At 47.4% G+C, this 16,143-nt stretch overlaps 1 protein-coding gene across 1 annotated transcript in view; it reads right to left on the bottom strand.

The window, feature by feature from the left end:
- Window positions 1-366: 366 nt before the first annotated feature.
- The window catches only part of LOC131898250 (S-adenosyl-L-methionine-dependent tRNA 4-demethylwyosine synthase TYW1), a 79,859-nt gene continuing 64,082 nt past the window's right edge, over window positions 367-16,143 (bottom strand). The window contains exons 15-16 of the mRNA XM_059249365.1: window positions 9,504-9,671; window positions 367-930 (exon numbers count right to left, since the gene is read on the bottom strand). Coding sequence (XP_059105348.1) covers window positions 709-930; window positions 9,504-9,671 — 390 coding nt within the window. The 3' untranslated portion in view covers window positions 367-708. The remainder of the gene's footprint in view (window positions 931-9,503; window positions 9,672-16,143) is intronic.

The following is a 16,143-nucleotide window of genomic DNA, read 5'->3' as shown; positions in this document are numbered from 1 at the left end:
TCACAAGCCCACGCGTGAGCGCGCGCGCGCACACACACACACACACACACACACACACACACACACGCGCGCCTTTGAGAATTGTGAACAATCGATTTCAGGAGGCGTGACCCTAAGATTGAGCAAAAGAATGGAGTCCTTCCCTTGGAAGGGGCAGAAAGGCTTGGCTCGGCCACTATAAGCTAAATATACCAGTGATCACTCTACAGGGAGCCAAGAGCTCAGAGAGGCGGCCGGCTGGTAGCAGTGGCTGGCAGTAATCCAAACTCTCCGCCAGGAACACTGCCGTGAGTGGATGCCAGCCTGCTCTACCTAACCAAAACAGATCTAAAGAAAAGACAGAAGGCAGGGGAAAAAGCCAGTAGCTCAAGAGGAAGAGGCAGAAATCTTTATTCCCTGTGTAACACTCAGGAATAACAGCACTTAGGAAAATTACTAAAATAAAATTCAAAACTATTCAAAGTCCAAAGGTGATTGTTGCCTCCACTGTCTCAGAAATCAACTCAGAAAAGGGCCTGAGCTCTAGTAAGAAGCACTGAGCCGAGTCCACGACCCTGACGTGTGGGTGCTGCGTCTGTAGCCGGCTGCCTGGTGGTGTTACTCTATGAAGTACAACTGTGAAGCTTTGCCCTTGGGACAGTGATGGGGACCGAGAATCTTCTGGGGCCAGGCGGCTTTTGTCTTTGGAGATCCTTAACTCAGATAAGCTCAACATCCCGAGATGTCCTTCGCTTTGTTCTTCCTCTGGTATCTCGTGTCCTTGGGATCAAAGCCTCTCTCCCTGGCACCGAACAGTGCCCACTGTGGGGTTCTGGCCATGTAATCCCTCGCACTGAACGCCTTTGAGCCTCCACTCTGTTCGTGCTGCAGGACGAGCTCCTGGAAGCGGCTGTAATCGATCCACGTCCACCACTCTCCATTAACCTTAAACTGCGGAGAAAAGTTTTCAGAAGTAAACTATGGACAAGGGAAAAAGCTCTAGTCCCATCTGGATCACTCCAGCTGTGCTGCCTAGTTTTATGACAATTTGGCATAAGCTAGAGTCATTCTGGAAGAAAGAACCTTAACTGAGAAAACGCTCCCATCAGACTGGCCTGCGGCGCATTGTCTTAATTGATGAATGATGTGGAAGGGCCCAGCTCACCGCAGGTGGTGCCATCCCCGGGCTGGTGGTCCTGGAAGGTCTGTCTGGGAGAGCAGGCTGAGCAAGGCATGAGGGGCAAGCCAGTAGGCAGTAGGCAGTACTCCTCCATGGCTGACTACGACCAACACGCTGAAATAAACCCTTTCCTTCCAAGTTGCTTTGGGTCATGGTGTTTCATCACAGCAATAGTAACCCCAACTGAGACAAACAGCATTAGTTTGGGACTTGAGAGATGGCTCAGCGGTCGAGAGCATGTATTGTTCTCCCAGAAGACTGCTGCTGGGCATCTTACATCCTCCTATAACAACTCCAGCTCCAGGAGATGCTATGCCCTCTTCTGACCTCCAAGGCAGCGCACCCCCCACACCAGCATACATAAATAAAAAGAAGTGTTTTTTTAAAGATCAAACAAATGTCAGAAAGTCCCCAGTGAGAGAGCCAAGAATGTGGCTGTTGGTAGAGTCCTCTCCAAACACGTATGAAGCCTTGGCTTCCATTCCCAGCACTACACAAACTGGACACGGTGGTGCACGCCAGTAACCCCAGTACTCAAGGAGGTGGAATCAGGTGATTGGAACTTCAAAGTCAGCCTGAGCTATATAGTAAGTTCAAGGCCACCCTGAACTACAAGTGACCCTTGCACAAAAAATGTTTTAAATTGCTAATAAGCCTGGTCTTCAGTACGCTGTGTTCCTGAAGCCTGCTCCAGACCACTCATGGAAGGCCCAGCTGTTACTAAGGAATACTTCCTGAACTGGGCATGGTGGCCTAAGCCTGGAGTCTCAGACCCGGGGAGACTGAGGCAGAAAGACCAGGAATCAGAGACCAGAGCAGGTTGTATTTAGGAACAGACATACATATACACATACATCATATACATATAGGCCTGTAACAACAATTAATGAAAACAGACGCCATGAGTTTGAAAAAGTGCAAGGAAGGGTATATGGGAGGGCTTAGAGGGGGAAGGGAGATATGTTAATTGCATTATAATCTCAAAAAAATAAAAATAAAAAAATTTAATCCTTTAAAAAAAAGAGAGAACTTACATAAATGGGGGGTCAGAGGCCAACTTGGTCTACACAGTGATGCTGTATTTCTGGAAAAGGGAGGGGGCTACTCCCTAAAACAGGTAGTCAAGTTTCCTGAAGCGAGGTGACTGCAGATGACCACAGAGAGTTAAGTGTGTGGTGTCAAGCTGGTTCTAACTCTCCTGCTGTGGCTGCTTTTTATCTGGTGTGTGTCTTCAGCCCTCTGTTAGCAGAACATGGGGAGGGCTTTTTATTGCTAAACTTTGCTTGAGTAAAGCCTTAATCAATGGCTTCTAATTCTGAGCTGCTAAATGACTCAAGCTAGCCTTTGCATCCTAACATGCATACAATATCTCATTAGCAGAAAGCCTCGTTAAGAATTTCAATTCAATAATGGGGAATAATCCAATTTGTACTCTCTTAAGTAAATTGCTTCTCAAAAGTCACTGTGGAATAATGGCCGAGAATGAAGAGAACAGAGAGGCAACAGAGGAGGGACCCAGGAAACGCTCCTCCTGTGGTGAAGGCTTCTCCTCCAAAGCCTCTGTCTGGCACTCATTTGTGTAAAGTTAATGTTGACCGGTGACTTGTAAATAGACGCATTTCTGTCCCAGCACTAGGAAGACTGAGGTAGGAGAACTAGAGTTCAAGGTCAGCCAGGACTCCACAGTGAGAGCCTGTCTCTAAATAGCAGCAGGCTGCAGATGCGGCCAGGGGTTAAGAGCGCACACTGCCATGCCGAGGACAAACACAGTTGGGGTTCCAGCACCCATGCTGAGTGGCTCACAACCGACTATAACTCCAGCCTGGGGGATCCCACACCCTCTTCCGGTCTCTGAAAAAAATCTTTGAAAAATGACAATAAAAGCCTAATTAATTCTATGAACCAACTGAAGCAACAGTTTCCAGTTACAGCTGAGAAAAAGTATTGAAAATGGAAAACATAGGGTTTCCTGGAGTTAGGACAATACTTATTGAATTTAAATGGTTCATGGTTCATGTCAGTTAAGAGTTTTCTAGTAGACAGTGCCAAATGTATGTAAAAGCTTAATTAGTCTGTTGATGAATTATGAGGTTTCCCTCCTCAAGGTTCATTCTCTGAAACGCTGTCTCAAGGCTTCCTACTCCCATCTTCACTTCTGATTCCGACTCCACACACCGGAGTTCTCCAGTCCTGCGACAGACAGCTCCCTCTAGCCAGGCCGATGGTGCACACGAGAAACCCCGCAACTCAGGAGGTAGAGGCAGAAAGAGTAGGAGTTCAAGGTCATCCTCGGCTACATGGTGAATTCCAAGTTGGGGCCAGCCTGGCCTACATCAAATCCTGTCTCAAAAAAAAAAAAAAAACTACAACAACAACAACAAAAAACCCAAAACCTAGAAAGAAGGAGTGCGGTTGGGGAGATGCCCAGTAGTTAAAAGCACCTGCTCCTCTTGCAGAGAACCCATATTTGGTTCCCAGCACCCATATTGGAGAGCTCACAACCACTTGTAACTCCAGCTCCAAGGGACCTCTGGTCTCCACTGGCACCTGCACTCACATGCACATACCCACCCCCACACACATAATCAAAAATAAGTCATTAGCAAACAAAAAAATAAGAAATACAGGATTCCTTGTTGTGCATAGGCTCAGAGAGACAGGCACAACCCCTTTGGGGGTAGAATGACCCTTTCAGAGGGATCACATACCAGAGATCCTGCATATCAGATATATACATTATGATTCATAACAGTAGCAAATTAGTTATGAAGTAGCAACAAAAATAACGTTATGTTGGGTGGGTGGGGGGTCACTACAACCTGAGGAACTGTATTAAAGAGTCGCAGCATCAGGAAGGTTGAGAACCACTGGATTAGAGCCATAAAGCCAATTTTTTTAGCCCAGCCAACGTTAAATATATTTATATTTTTTTAGAGTTGAGTCTCTGTTCTCTCTCTCTCACAAAACAACAAGCTATTTGCAATGCATCTCATCTGCAATTCCCAGAGGCAGTTTGCAAACTTAGGCACTGGAAGCCATGAGAACAGTGCCCTAAAACTGTACTCTGGTCCAGAGTGGAAGAAACCACTTGCATAGATAGGACTATTAGAAGCTAAAAGGGACCAATGACAATTCTGATTCCCAGTTGCTAAGGACACAACCGGAGGACGGAGCTGATGTGGATGCACTAGTAGGTTTGGGCCAACATGACACAAGGTACTTCAGACTGGGCGGCTGAGTGACAGGATTGTTTTGGAGGTCTAAGCCATGATCAGGTCCCTGTGAGTCTGGTCTCTGGCTGGCAAACAATGCCTCCTCACTGTGTCAACACAGGCTTTCTCCCTGTGTGTAGGCTGTTGCGTGTCTGTCCTTGTAAGGATGGGCCCTATCAGATCAGCCTGATCTCACGACTTCATCCAACCCTTGGAGGCCTTTAATCTTTAATACAGTCACACCGGGGGATCAGAAACTCAACACAAATGAATTTGGGGAATGGGGGACACAAAATTCCCTCCAGAGTATGGGTGACTCTGAGATTAATGCTGAGCCACCAGGCCTCAAGGATCAAACTGTATCTCCACACTCAAGACAAGCTGAGGTAAAAGGAGCTCAGAAAAATCCAACAGTTTCATACGGAAGGTAGAAGCCAAAAGGGCAGCGATTAGCATGATTGACACAAACTGCAGGAAGACAGCTGTGTCAACAGGGAAACAAAGCTCCAGGTTACAGAATCTGAGGGGAAGTGTCCTAAGACACGGGGTCATCCACCTCAGGGCCTCCACGAACCCCCATGAAGGGAAGAGCAAATCTAGGCCGAACTGTGAAGAAACTCAAAAGGTCAGATGATCTATGACAGTGTGGTGAGTACGGCCCTGACTACACAGCCAGGCTGCTCTAGACAGGACCAGCCACGGAGGCCAGATGCGCAGACATCTGGGGGGCGGAATCAAACCTCATCCAGCTGTTTTCTCACCTTTCACACAGGGAAAATCCCCTAAACAGCATGACAGCATGAGATCTTTATTATTATAAACGTTCTACAGAAATCTACATAAGATAACACATTAGCTATGAACTAAGCCCAAGACCCAAATCCCAACTAGGAGATTATTTCTTTTATTTTAATTAATTTTGTAATATTTTAAAATCTTTATTACATTTGTTCATTGGGAGGTGGGAGTGCTTGTGTGGAGGTCAGAGGACAACTTGAAGGGAGTCAGTTCTCTCCATCCACCCTGTGGGTCCCAAGAGTCAGGTCATCAAGCCTGGTGGCAAGTGACTTTACCCACTGAGCCATTTCTCTGGCCCCAGATTATTTTGTGTCTGATGTCTCTGATCTTGCTGGTTTAAGGTGACTCATCCAGTTGTAAGCCCAGAGGGAGACAAGTATCAAAAGAGATAGCTTCACAGGAAGCTGACCCACATTTCTACTTCCTTCATCACATACTAGTATCCAGAAGGGAGGGGGTGGGATGGAGAGGGGATTCCAGTGCATAAGACCCTCCCCACCAATCCTGAATAGAAAACACACCAGAAGACACAGAGCCAGAGATAATATGGCCTGGGATTTGATCCCACTCTGCGTGAGCTTCTGGACTTTTCTTCACAGGCGTGGACACCATGTATCAGAACAGAACACACCGGAACACCACAGCAGGCTATTTCAGAGGGAAAGGCCCTGGTGTTGGATATCTGCTGGACTGAGAGCTCACAGTCTCTGAGTCTACCATGTTATGTTCTTTTACTTGTGTCATAGTAGATGGAGCTGTGGGGCTTCTGCCTGGGGCTTGTGACTAGCTGTGGGTGGGGCTTCCTCTCTGTGCATCTAAACACAATCAACCAGTCAATCACTATCCTTTACCCTTACCCCCTCCTCCCTCTGTTTTTGAGCCAGGGTCTCTTCACATATCCCTGACTGGCTAGACCTTGCTATGTAGACTGGGCTGGCTTCAAACTCACAGAGATCCTCCTGCCTCTGCCCCCTCAAGAGTGGATTCAGGTGTGCCCCACCATCATGCTCGGCTTCTCTGAATGTGCTGCCTGGGGCCTTCCTGGAACTTCTTTCACAGACAACCAATCAGCTCTTTCCCCAAGTGTCTTCAGGACATAATAAAAGAACAAATACTAAAAGACCCCAGTGAAGGGTCCCATCACCACACCCTTTCACCCCAGCTACTGAAAAGCCCAAGGAGCAGGTAGGTGATGCACACTAAGGGCTGAACCACCTACCACAAGTAAGCAGCTCCTGTGACACTGTGCCAGGCCAGCTGCCCACAGCCTGGTTCTCACACTTTCACCATCACCGCACCGTCTATCTTACAACTCAGTACATCCCCACAGTGCTTCTGAAACTCAGATCTGATTCTGTGCAGTGTGTACTTGTTGGGGTGTGTGTGTGTGTGTGTGTGTGTGTGTGTGTGTGTGTGTGTGTGCAGGGGTGTGTGTGTGTGTAGGCAGAGAGCAACGTGGGGTGTCCTTCACTCTCCACCTTATATTTTGACAGAATCTCTTACGGAACCTGGAGCTCACCAGTTGGCTAGGCTGGCTGGCCAAGGAGCTTTCACTAGGACTGCATTCAAGTCTGTGTCCATCTGGCCCCTTACCGCTCTCCTTTCCCCATAGTGCCCTCCTGACATCCAGCCACCAGAATCCTGTCTCACATCTCTCCTCAGGCCTCTGCTCAGACTGCTGCCTAAATTCTTCCTTCCTTGGTCATTTTAGGACCAGTTGAAACAGCAACTCCCCTGCGAAGGCCCCTCTATGCTCTATCCTAGTCTGCCATCACAGCCCTGAATGATGGAGCTGGGCACATTTCCCCCCTTTAACGACGGTCTCGGACTAGGGGCTTGCCACACACGGTGGAAGGGAAGAAATGACTCCAAGTCATCCTCTGAGCACTGTGATGTGTGCATGCATGTGCACATGCGCTCGCTCTCTCCCTCTCTCTCTCTCTCTCTCTCTCTCTCTCTCTCTCTCTCTCTCTCTCCACTCCACCTCTCCTCCCCTCACACACACCCTTTAAAAGCAATGCCATTAATCGCTATCTTTTTTCTGTTGGAGCCCCAGGAAGGCAGGGGCTCTCTTTCATCCCTCTTCATATTATTTTTGTTGTTGTTTTCAAATGTGTACAGGTGTTTTACCTGTATGAATGTCTGTACCCTCAGAGGACAGAATAGGGAGTCTGATCCCCAGGACTGGAATTGTAGGCCACTGTAAACTGCCCTGTGTGCCAGGATTAAAGTGGGGTACTCTGAAAGAGCAGTGCTCTTAGCCAGGGTCACTCCATCCCCTCCTTCATATTCTTCAGCACAGCCGCCCCAGACACACACAAGCATTGGACACACAGTAAGGAAGAGAGAACAGGCCCCTCAGACTCTGTCCTCTTAGTCTTCAGGACTGACCTTGGTAATTCTTTGGAGCTAAGGGCAGACCGTTTTTTGTTTCTTTGACCCTTTATTCTCCCAGGATGCATGCTTTCTAAATGGCCAAGTCTGTGACAGACCAAGGGTCACAGGCACACAATCTGACTGCAATCAAAACATGAGGGCCCTTCAATCTCAGGATTGAGCCTGGAGTGGGTGAGATTTTTACTCGGGTTCTATGTGTCATTAGGCTGAGCAACTGTTCAGAGCCACTGAGATCAGGGAGCAGGGAATCCTTCGTGCTTAAATTAAGCCTGATTTACTTCCCAAAACATCTATGTGGGGAGCTGGAGAGATGGCTCAGAGGTTAAGAGCACTAGCTGATCTTGCAGGAGACCTGGGTCCTGTTCCCAGCACCCATGTGGTGGCTCACAACCATCTATAACTCCAGTTTCAGGGGTCCAACTCCCTCTTCTGACCTCCAAGGGTACCAGGCACACATGCAGCAAACATTCACACACATCAAAATAAATAAATCTAAACCAATAAACAAGAATCTATGTGAAAGAGGTATCCTACACCCGGTCTTTACCACTCTTCTGGTAAAAGGCCTGCTCATATTACCTGATGATTTAATCGTATAATTCAGTGGCTTTTAATGCAGTCACGAAGCTGAGTGACGACACCATTGCACAATTCCAGAAAGCTTGCATCACCCCCAAAGAAGCCCCAAACCTGACCAGTCCATTCTTTCTCCAGCCCTGGCAACCATCTATCTGCTTCCTATTTCTGTGGGTTTGTCTATTCTGTGCATTTCCTATAAATGGGAGCATACTGTGCTGCAGGTGGCCCTTGGTGTCTAGCATGGTTCACTTAGAACTTACATCTTCAAGGTTTGGTCTCACCAAGTACCAATAAGCTCTATCATAGAGCTCTCCCTCGGCTATACATCCATTTTTTTTAGTTCAGTTTAGTTTTTCAAGACAGGGTTTCTTTGTGTAGTCCTGTCTGTCCTGGAACTCATGCTGTAGACTAGGCTGGCCTCAAACTCAGAGATCTGCCTGGCTCTACCTCCAGAGTGCTGGGATTAAAGGTGTGTGCCACCACCGCCCAGCTCATTTTTTTAAAAAGGATGTTTTTCTTTTTGGTAGCGTATGTAGGTACATGTGTGTGTGCACACACAGGGAAGCCAGAGGACAGACTCAAATGTTTGCTCAGGCACCATCCACCCTGTTTGTTGAGACAGGGTCTCTCACTGAACCTGGAGTTCACCAAGTAGTTAGGCTGGCTGGCTAGCGAACACTAGGGATCCATCCAACTGCCTCCACCTCCCCAGCATTGGGATTACAAGTGTGTACCACCACACCACGCTGTTCCTACGTGAGTGCTGGGATCGAACAGAGGGGCTCAGGCCTTGACCAACTGAGCCATCTCTCCAGTCCAAAACAGGATTTCTTTAGTGAAGAATTTGAATAACAACTTAGGCCGGGTTGGCACCATGGGCCTCAGGTATCCACAATCACCTCAACCCTCCCACTCACATACCCAGGACTTCATAGCACTCTGAGTGAGCTGAATCGCAGGTTATTTCTTTGTAAATATTTCAGGAAAGACATAATCATCATGACAGCTCATAATTAAACTGGGCAAGGTTTAATAAAGACTGTTTTTTTAATAATTTATTTTCATTTTATGTTTATTGGTGTTTTGTCTGCATGTATGTCTATGTGAGGGAGGGTGTCAGATCTTGGAGTCACAGACAGTTTGTGATCTCACAGAGATCCGCCAGTCTCTGCCTCCTGAGTGCTGGGATTAAAGGCGTGCGCCACCACCCCCTGGGGTTCAGAGCCTTCTTAATGCTCATATTAGGAAAGACAGTGGATGAGTGAACATCCACTTGATCAAGGGAGGGCGAAACAAAAAGGAAAAAGAAAGGAGGAAGAAGTGGGGGGGGAGATTCGCACACGTTAGAATCCTCTTACCTTTTTGTGTCCGATCAGGAGGCAGTTGGAGTGCTCGTGTTCACATGCAATCTCATAGTCGGGAAGCAGATCCACCAGCTCCTGGACAAAGCGGACCACTTCCTCGTGCCAGGGCACGTTGGCCATGGTAAGGCTGCTGGCTGCGCTCTCGCCACAGTAGGTCACGCCCTGTGGGAAGGACAGCAGTCACAACCTCTCTGTGGGTGACAGCTTGTGGTGGTCACATTTCATTATCAAGTGGACTGGATTGAGGAGACACATCACTGGACTCGTCTATGAGAATGTCTTCAGAAAAGGCTGCCTGAGGTGGGAGCCATACTGAATGTGGGTGGTACCATCAATGGGCTGGGGTCCTGGACTGAATAAAAAGGAGGAAGTGAGCTGAGCCCCAGCATCCATCTCTGCTTCCTGACTGTGGATGTCATGTGACCAGCTGCCTCACACTCTTGTCACCATAACTTCTCATGGTGACACTATGATGTGAGCCTTTTCTTCCTGAAATCACTTTTGTAAGGTATTTTGTCACCTTACTACAAAATGAGTAACTAATACAGATCCCAGTGAAATTCTGTAAGAAGATAACTAATTTTCATTCTGTCTGTCTATCTATATGGCCTAGGCTGGCCTACAATTTGTGTAGAAATCCTCCTGCCTCTGTCTAGGCACTGGGATTACACATGTGTATCACCATACCAAACTTGTGATATGATTTGAGTGTGTTTTTTAAAAAAGATTTATTTATATCTCATGCCTGGGAGTCTTTGCCTGCATGTATTTATGCACTCCACATGCATGCCTGGTGCTTGTGGAATCCAGAAAAGGGCGTTGGATCCCCTGGAGCTGGAGCTACAGGCAGTCATGAACCATCAACATGGGTGCTGGGAACTGAGTTTAGGTCCTTGGCAAGAGCAGCAAGAGCTCTTAATTGCTAAGCCATCTCTCCAGTCCCACTGAGTGTGAAATTTATAAAAATAAAGTATTATATATTATACAGACTGAGCAGGTTATATTTAGGAATATATACGTATATATTTTATAGTCATATAACAATAATGAATGAAAAAAGAGGCCATGAATTTGAAAGTGAGCAAGAAAGAGTATATGTGAGAGCTTACGAGGAGCAAAAGGAAGGGGAAATCACGTAATTATATTATAACCTCAAAAATAAAAGAATTAAAGATAAATAAGTATCACGCCAAAGAAGCATTTGTGGATTTTCACACAAGCCTTCCCTATTTTACCAACGTGGAAACTCCTATTAAATACAACTATAGTGAGATAAGGTCGCTTCTAATTCTTGACCCCTCCCTGTGAAGCCAGACACCCCCCCCCAAATCTCCTCAGTCCTCCACTTGGCAAATTACAGAGTAGGAAATGATTCTTCTCCCACCAGACAGTGTATCTTCAGACATCTCCAGATCAGACGTTTTGGTTTGGTTTTGAGATGCTCATGTATCCCAGGCTAGCCTCAAATTCAGTCTGCAGTCTGATGAGCTTGCACTCCTGATGTTCCTGACTCTACGTCCTGAATGCTGGGATGACAGCTGTGGCCATCATGCCCAGCTCAGAACTGGACTTTCTCAACAGCTAGTTTCCATATTCTAGACACAACTGAAACAGAAGGGCATAGACACTGCCTACAAGCCCCCTCCCGCCCTTTAGCCCAGCAGTGAAGGCCTGCGCCTTTAAATGCTAATCCCAGCAGAGGTCAGCAGAGGTGGCCTGGTCTACAAGTGGGATTCAGGACAGCCAGAGCTGTCACACAGAGAAACCCTGTCCTGAAAACCAAAAACCAAACCAAACCAAACCAAAAACCCTGTCCCGATACACACACACACACACACACACACACACACAGAGAGAGAGAGAGAGAGAGAGAGAGAGAGAGAGAGAGAGAGAGAGAGAGAGAGAGATTCAAACACATACACATATGGCACACATACACCACACACAGAGACACAATATACACATCACACATACACAGGCACCACAGATATATAGAGACAGATACTGTACACACACACACACACACACACACACACACACAAACACACACACACACACACACATACACACACACACACACACCCCACACATGCACTGTGTAAGAGGCACAACCGCATCATAGTGAAAAGAAGAGCCCAGCCTACCAATGAGCCTTAGGTAACCCGCCCCTACAGATGGCCGCCCGCTGCAGATGGCCGCCCGCTGCAGATGGCGGGTCACAGGTCCTGCGGACACGGTACCCAAATGCCCTCCGCTGAGTGCTAACTACCCACAGCCCTGCTTCCTTAGACTAAACGGGGAAATGGCCTCTGTTTGCTCAGGGATTTGGAGAATTCATTAGGCTGAGCTGCAGTGGATTTTAAAAAGCAATGGTAACACAGTTCAAGACATCATTAGGAAAATCAAGTTGGAAAACTGTGCTACTAACCCGAATGCTCAAAGGACAGTGAGAGGGCTTACAGACAGGTCATCAGATTTCCATGCTGCTATGATACGCGAGTTATGCAATTGTGTGGAAAAGCTATCTCGGAGGAACTTTCTGTTAACATTTAAAAGATCCCAGAAGCACGGAGCTCTCAGACAAGCTCTTATATTCATTGCTATGATTGAGGGAGACATTTTAATATTTTATTACTCAGCAATAACAAATCATGAGATGCTACGGGGGACTCAGTGTGAAGATGGACTGTACGCTCCAGTTCATTAAAACCCTCAGTGTTTGTCTCTTGTAGCCCAGGCTGGCTTCCATTGCCCTGTGTAGCCAAGGATGATCCTAAACTCCAGCCCCTCTTTCCCACATGCCAGGTTGACAGGCATGAGCCACCATCCTGGCTCCTGCAGTGCTGGGGATGGACGGGGCTTTTTGTGCCTGCCAGGCCAGCACTCCGCCAGCAGGGCCACAGCTGCCCTGAACTGTCTGCTCTCTGATAACCACGAACCAACAGCTCAGTGGGAGTTAGGCATCTATGTCAGCTTGGCTGATTCATCCCCAGGGACGTCTGTGAAGGTGTTAACTCAGGAGGGAAGCCCTGAATGAGGGTGGCGCCATCCCAGGTGGGGAGGACCCAAACTGAATAAAAAGGAAGGCCGCCAAGATGGCTCACGTACAAGTGCTTTGTCACCATGCCCAAAGACCCGAGTTGATCCCCAAGTCACACGATAGGAGAATACTGACTCCCCGAACCTGACCTTACTGTTGGAACATGGCCCAAGAACAGAGTGGTGTGAGGGGAGTTCTGGTGCTCGTGAGAAAACAAGAGTCTTGTGACCTCAGTGTCTTCAAAAACACAGACTTGTTCTTGGAACGTGCTTTTGCTCCCCTCCCAGGTAAAGCTGACAGGAGTGAGTTTACTTCAGACAATCCATGACACCTGGCTATTGTTGGTTATATGCCTCTATGGAAAAATGTGCTTTGCCATGTACATACATCTTGCCCTTGTGATTATATGCAGCTTGAACTCACGGAGAACTTTACTCATGTGACCTCTCTTAACCCTCCGAGTATAAATTGTCTGATGCTCTGAATAAAGCTGGCTATTGCATGAGACTTTAGTCTGCCTCACGTTTAGGCTCTACTCTCCTAGGTTCCACCACCTTTAGAGCTTAAGGTAAACACACTTTCAAATGACTCCCTCCCCCCCCCACCCCCCACACCCCCCACACACACGTATTTTCTTAATTAAGGAAAAAAGGTTGAGTGTGGTAGTCCATACCTTTAGTTCCTACATTCCGAAGGCTCTGTGAGTTTAGAGCTAGCCTTGTCTACATAGTGCATCCAGGCCAGCCAGACTACGAAGTTTAAGACCCTTTCTCCAAAAATGAATGAATGAATGAATGAATGAATGAAAATTAAACTGAGATTAAATAAAAAAGGAACAAAGGAGAAAGCCATCAAAACACTAGTGTTCATCTTTCTGCTTACTGATCCAACCAGATGTAACAGGCAACCCCACACTGCCACTATCAAGCCTTCCCCTTGATGATGGACTCTAAGTAGCTCCTCAGACCATAAGTACACACACACACACACACACACACACACACACACACACACAAACACACACCCCTGCCCTCCTGTAAATGGCCTCTTATGGAGTATCTGGATGCAGTAACAAGAAAAACAACTGATCCGGCATCACTACAGGCACCAGTAACTGGCAATCTCCTGACCTTGACCCTAACCCTGTATGCGCACAGTGAGGGGAGATGCTTACTCACTTTGCTCTCCTAGGTTTGAGCCCTGCGAACAGTTTTGGTGCTAACAGAGGGTAGCTTTAAAAACATCACTTGACAACAGTAATTACCAAGCCCTTCCTGGTCTCAGCAGAGAGCGCAAACACAGGACTTCCTACGAATGGGCTCCGTGATTCAAGTTTTCAATGCAGCAGATGTTTGTAACGTGAAGCACATTTTTACCAACAAGCAGGCAGATAATGAGGGCTGAGAATCTCAGGCTCACAAATGAAGGCCCCATTCAAGCCTAATGAGGCTAAAATACACGTTAATTTACAGGGAATATAAAAGAAAAAAATATTTTACCAGACTGGCAATGAAAGAAGAGAGGAAATCAATATAATGAAGAGATAGCATCTACTGATTTATTTTATATAAAGTGTCTAATGGGAGGCAGTGTAAACATTTACTGGATCCAGGCACAGATTATCCCGCTGAATTCTCACACAAACAAACTTCTTGAAGGATTATTATTTTAAGGCAGGTGGCGGGGGGGTTGGGGTGCATACCTACAATCCCAGCTCTTGGGGAGCTGAGACAAGAGAGAGAGAGATTCCAGACCAGCTTGGGCTCCAGAGCCAGACACCTGCCTCTGAGAATAGACAACATTGTCATTCTAATTTTAGGACAGATAGTTTAGTTTGAAAGGCCACATTGGCACATGTGGAATTTGTGTATCGAAATATGAGCAAGCTGGCTGAGCCAGGATGCGCGCTTCCTGCCAAGCCTGACCACCTGAACTGGATCCCTGGAACCCACACGGTGGAAGAGGAAAAGCACCCCTGCAAGTCGTGGGCTGACCTCCCTATGCACCCGTGGTTAGGATGGGGAACATGCACACATCCACACACACATGCATATGTACATTAAAAAGAACAAACCTGTGATGCAGGCCCCACTCAGCCTCATAAGTAATGAAAATACAAAGAAGGTAGGAAAAGATAGAATCTCTTCATCTGGCTTGGTGAGTAAAACAAGACATAATGCGAAAAGAAGAACTGGATAGGAACCATGTTAGAAACACATCTGAAGACACACGTGCGTCTAATCTTTGGTGTTTGTACGTTTGTTTGTTCACTGTGTATGCAGAGGTGGAGGTCGGAGGACAACTCGCCGGAGTTGGCTCTCTCCTTCCACCCAGGGTTTAAGCTCAGGTCACCAGGCTTGGTGGCAAGCATCCTGCTGGGCCATCTCATTGGCCCTTGTTTTTGTTTTTGCTTTTTTGAGACATGTGGTCTAGGCTTGTCTGGAATCATGGTAGCTGAAGGTGACCCTGAACTGCTGATCCTCTTGCCTGCATCTCCCAGGTGCTGGAATTACAGTGTGCGCCATCACGCCCAGCTTGCTTCTACCTTAGAATCCTAGAAATGAGTATGAAGAAGACAAGCAGCTTAACTGAAACACGGTGATAGGCGGGCACAGCACTGGGTGTGCAGGGCACGGGCCTTGGGCACGGCAGAGCCTGGGCCCAATGTGGGGACATGTGCATAAATCTGCTGTACTGTTCGGCTTGACCCAAACCTCCTCCAGGCTCAAAGGGAGATTTTTTCCCTTTTGCCGAGTAAGGGTAGACATGACTCAAAGCTTCTCGGTGCTAGTCTCGGTCCACGGGAGAGCATTCCTTCTACACACTGCCCGTCAGTGAAAGGCTACATCTTCTGTCCTTTAGGCTGGGGTCCCTCCTGAAGCAATGGAATATGATGCACACATCCTCTTGTCCTCAGACCCTGAGGGTTCCATACCGGCCTGCCACTAAGGCATTTCACCTAACAGATAAACACACTTCGCTTCAGGGGTGTGTGTGTGTGTGTGTGTGTGTGTGTGTGTGTGTGTTAATCTTAGCCTGTCATACTGGTTCTCAACAAAGGAGTTTTGGATATCCTTCCTTCTCCCCACCCCTGTCTTGATGACTCCTTAGCCTCCACTGGTTTTCTTTCAAAGATTCTATTTTTAGTTATGGAAATGTGTGGCTGTGTGTACCTGAGTGTGGCACCTATAGATGCCAAAAGAGGGTGTCAGATCCCCTGGAACTGGAAATAAAAGTGAGCTGCCAGATGTGGATGCTGGGAACTGGACCCAGGTCCTCTGCAAGAGCAGTATGCACTCAGTAACTACTGAGCCGTCTCTCCAGCCTCTTCTACTGGTTTGTTTTATACGTAGCCCAGGCTGACCTCAAACTCTGCCTGGGCCTCCTAAACACCGGGATTACAGGCATGAAGTCACCACCACAGCACAGATACTGCCTTTTCAGATATTAACTATTTGAATCCTACTGAGCAGGAAAGCTTACCTTCTCACCCACTGACTTATGTTTAATTGGTTGCTGTCTGTGTGCTTGAAATGATGGGGACAGAACCCAGGGCCTCACAGGTCCCAGGCAAGCACTCTGCCACCGGGCCAT

This window comes from Peromyscus eremicus, chromosome 23, assembly GCF_949786415.1.
Source record: "Peromyscus eremicus chromosome 23, PerEre_H2_v1, whole genome shotgun sequence".
Classification (NCBI taxonomy): domain Eukaryota; kingdom Metazoa; phylum Chordata; class Mammalia; order Rodentia; family Cricetidae; genus Peromyscus; species Peromyscus eremicus.
Note: the sequence above shows the minus strand (reverse complement) of the source record. Positions and strands in the feature narration are given on the sequence as shown.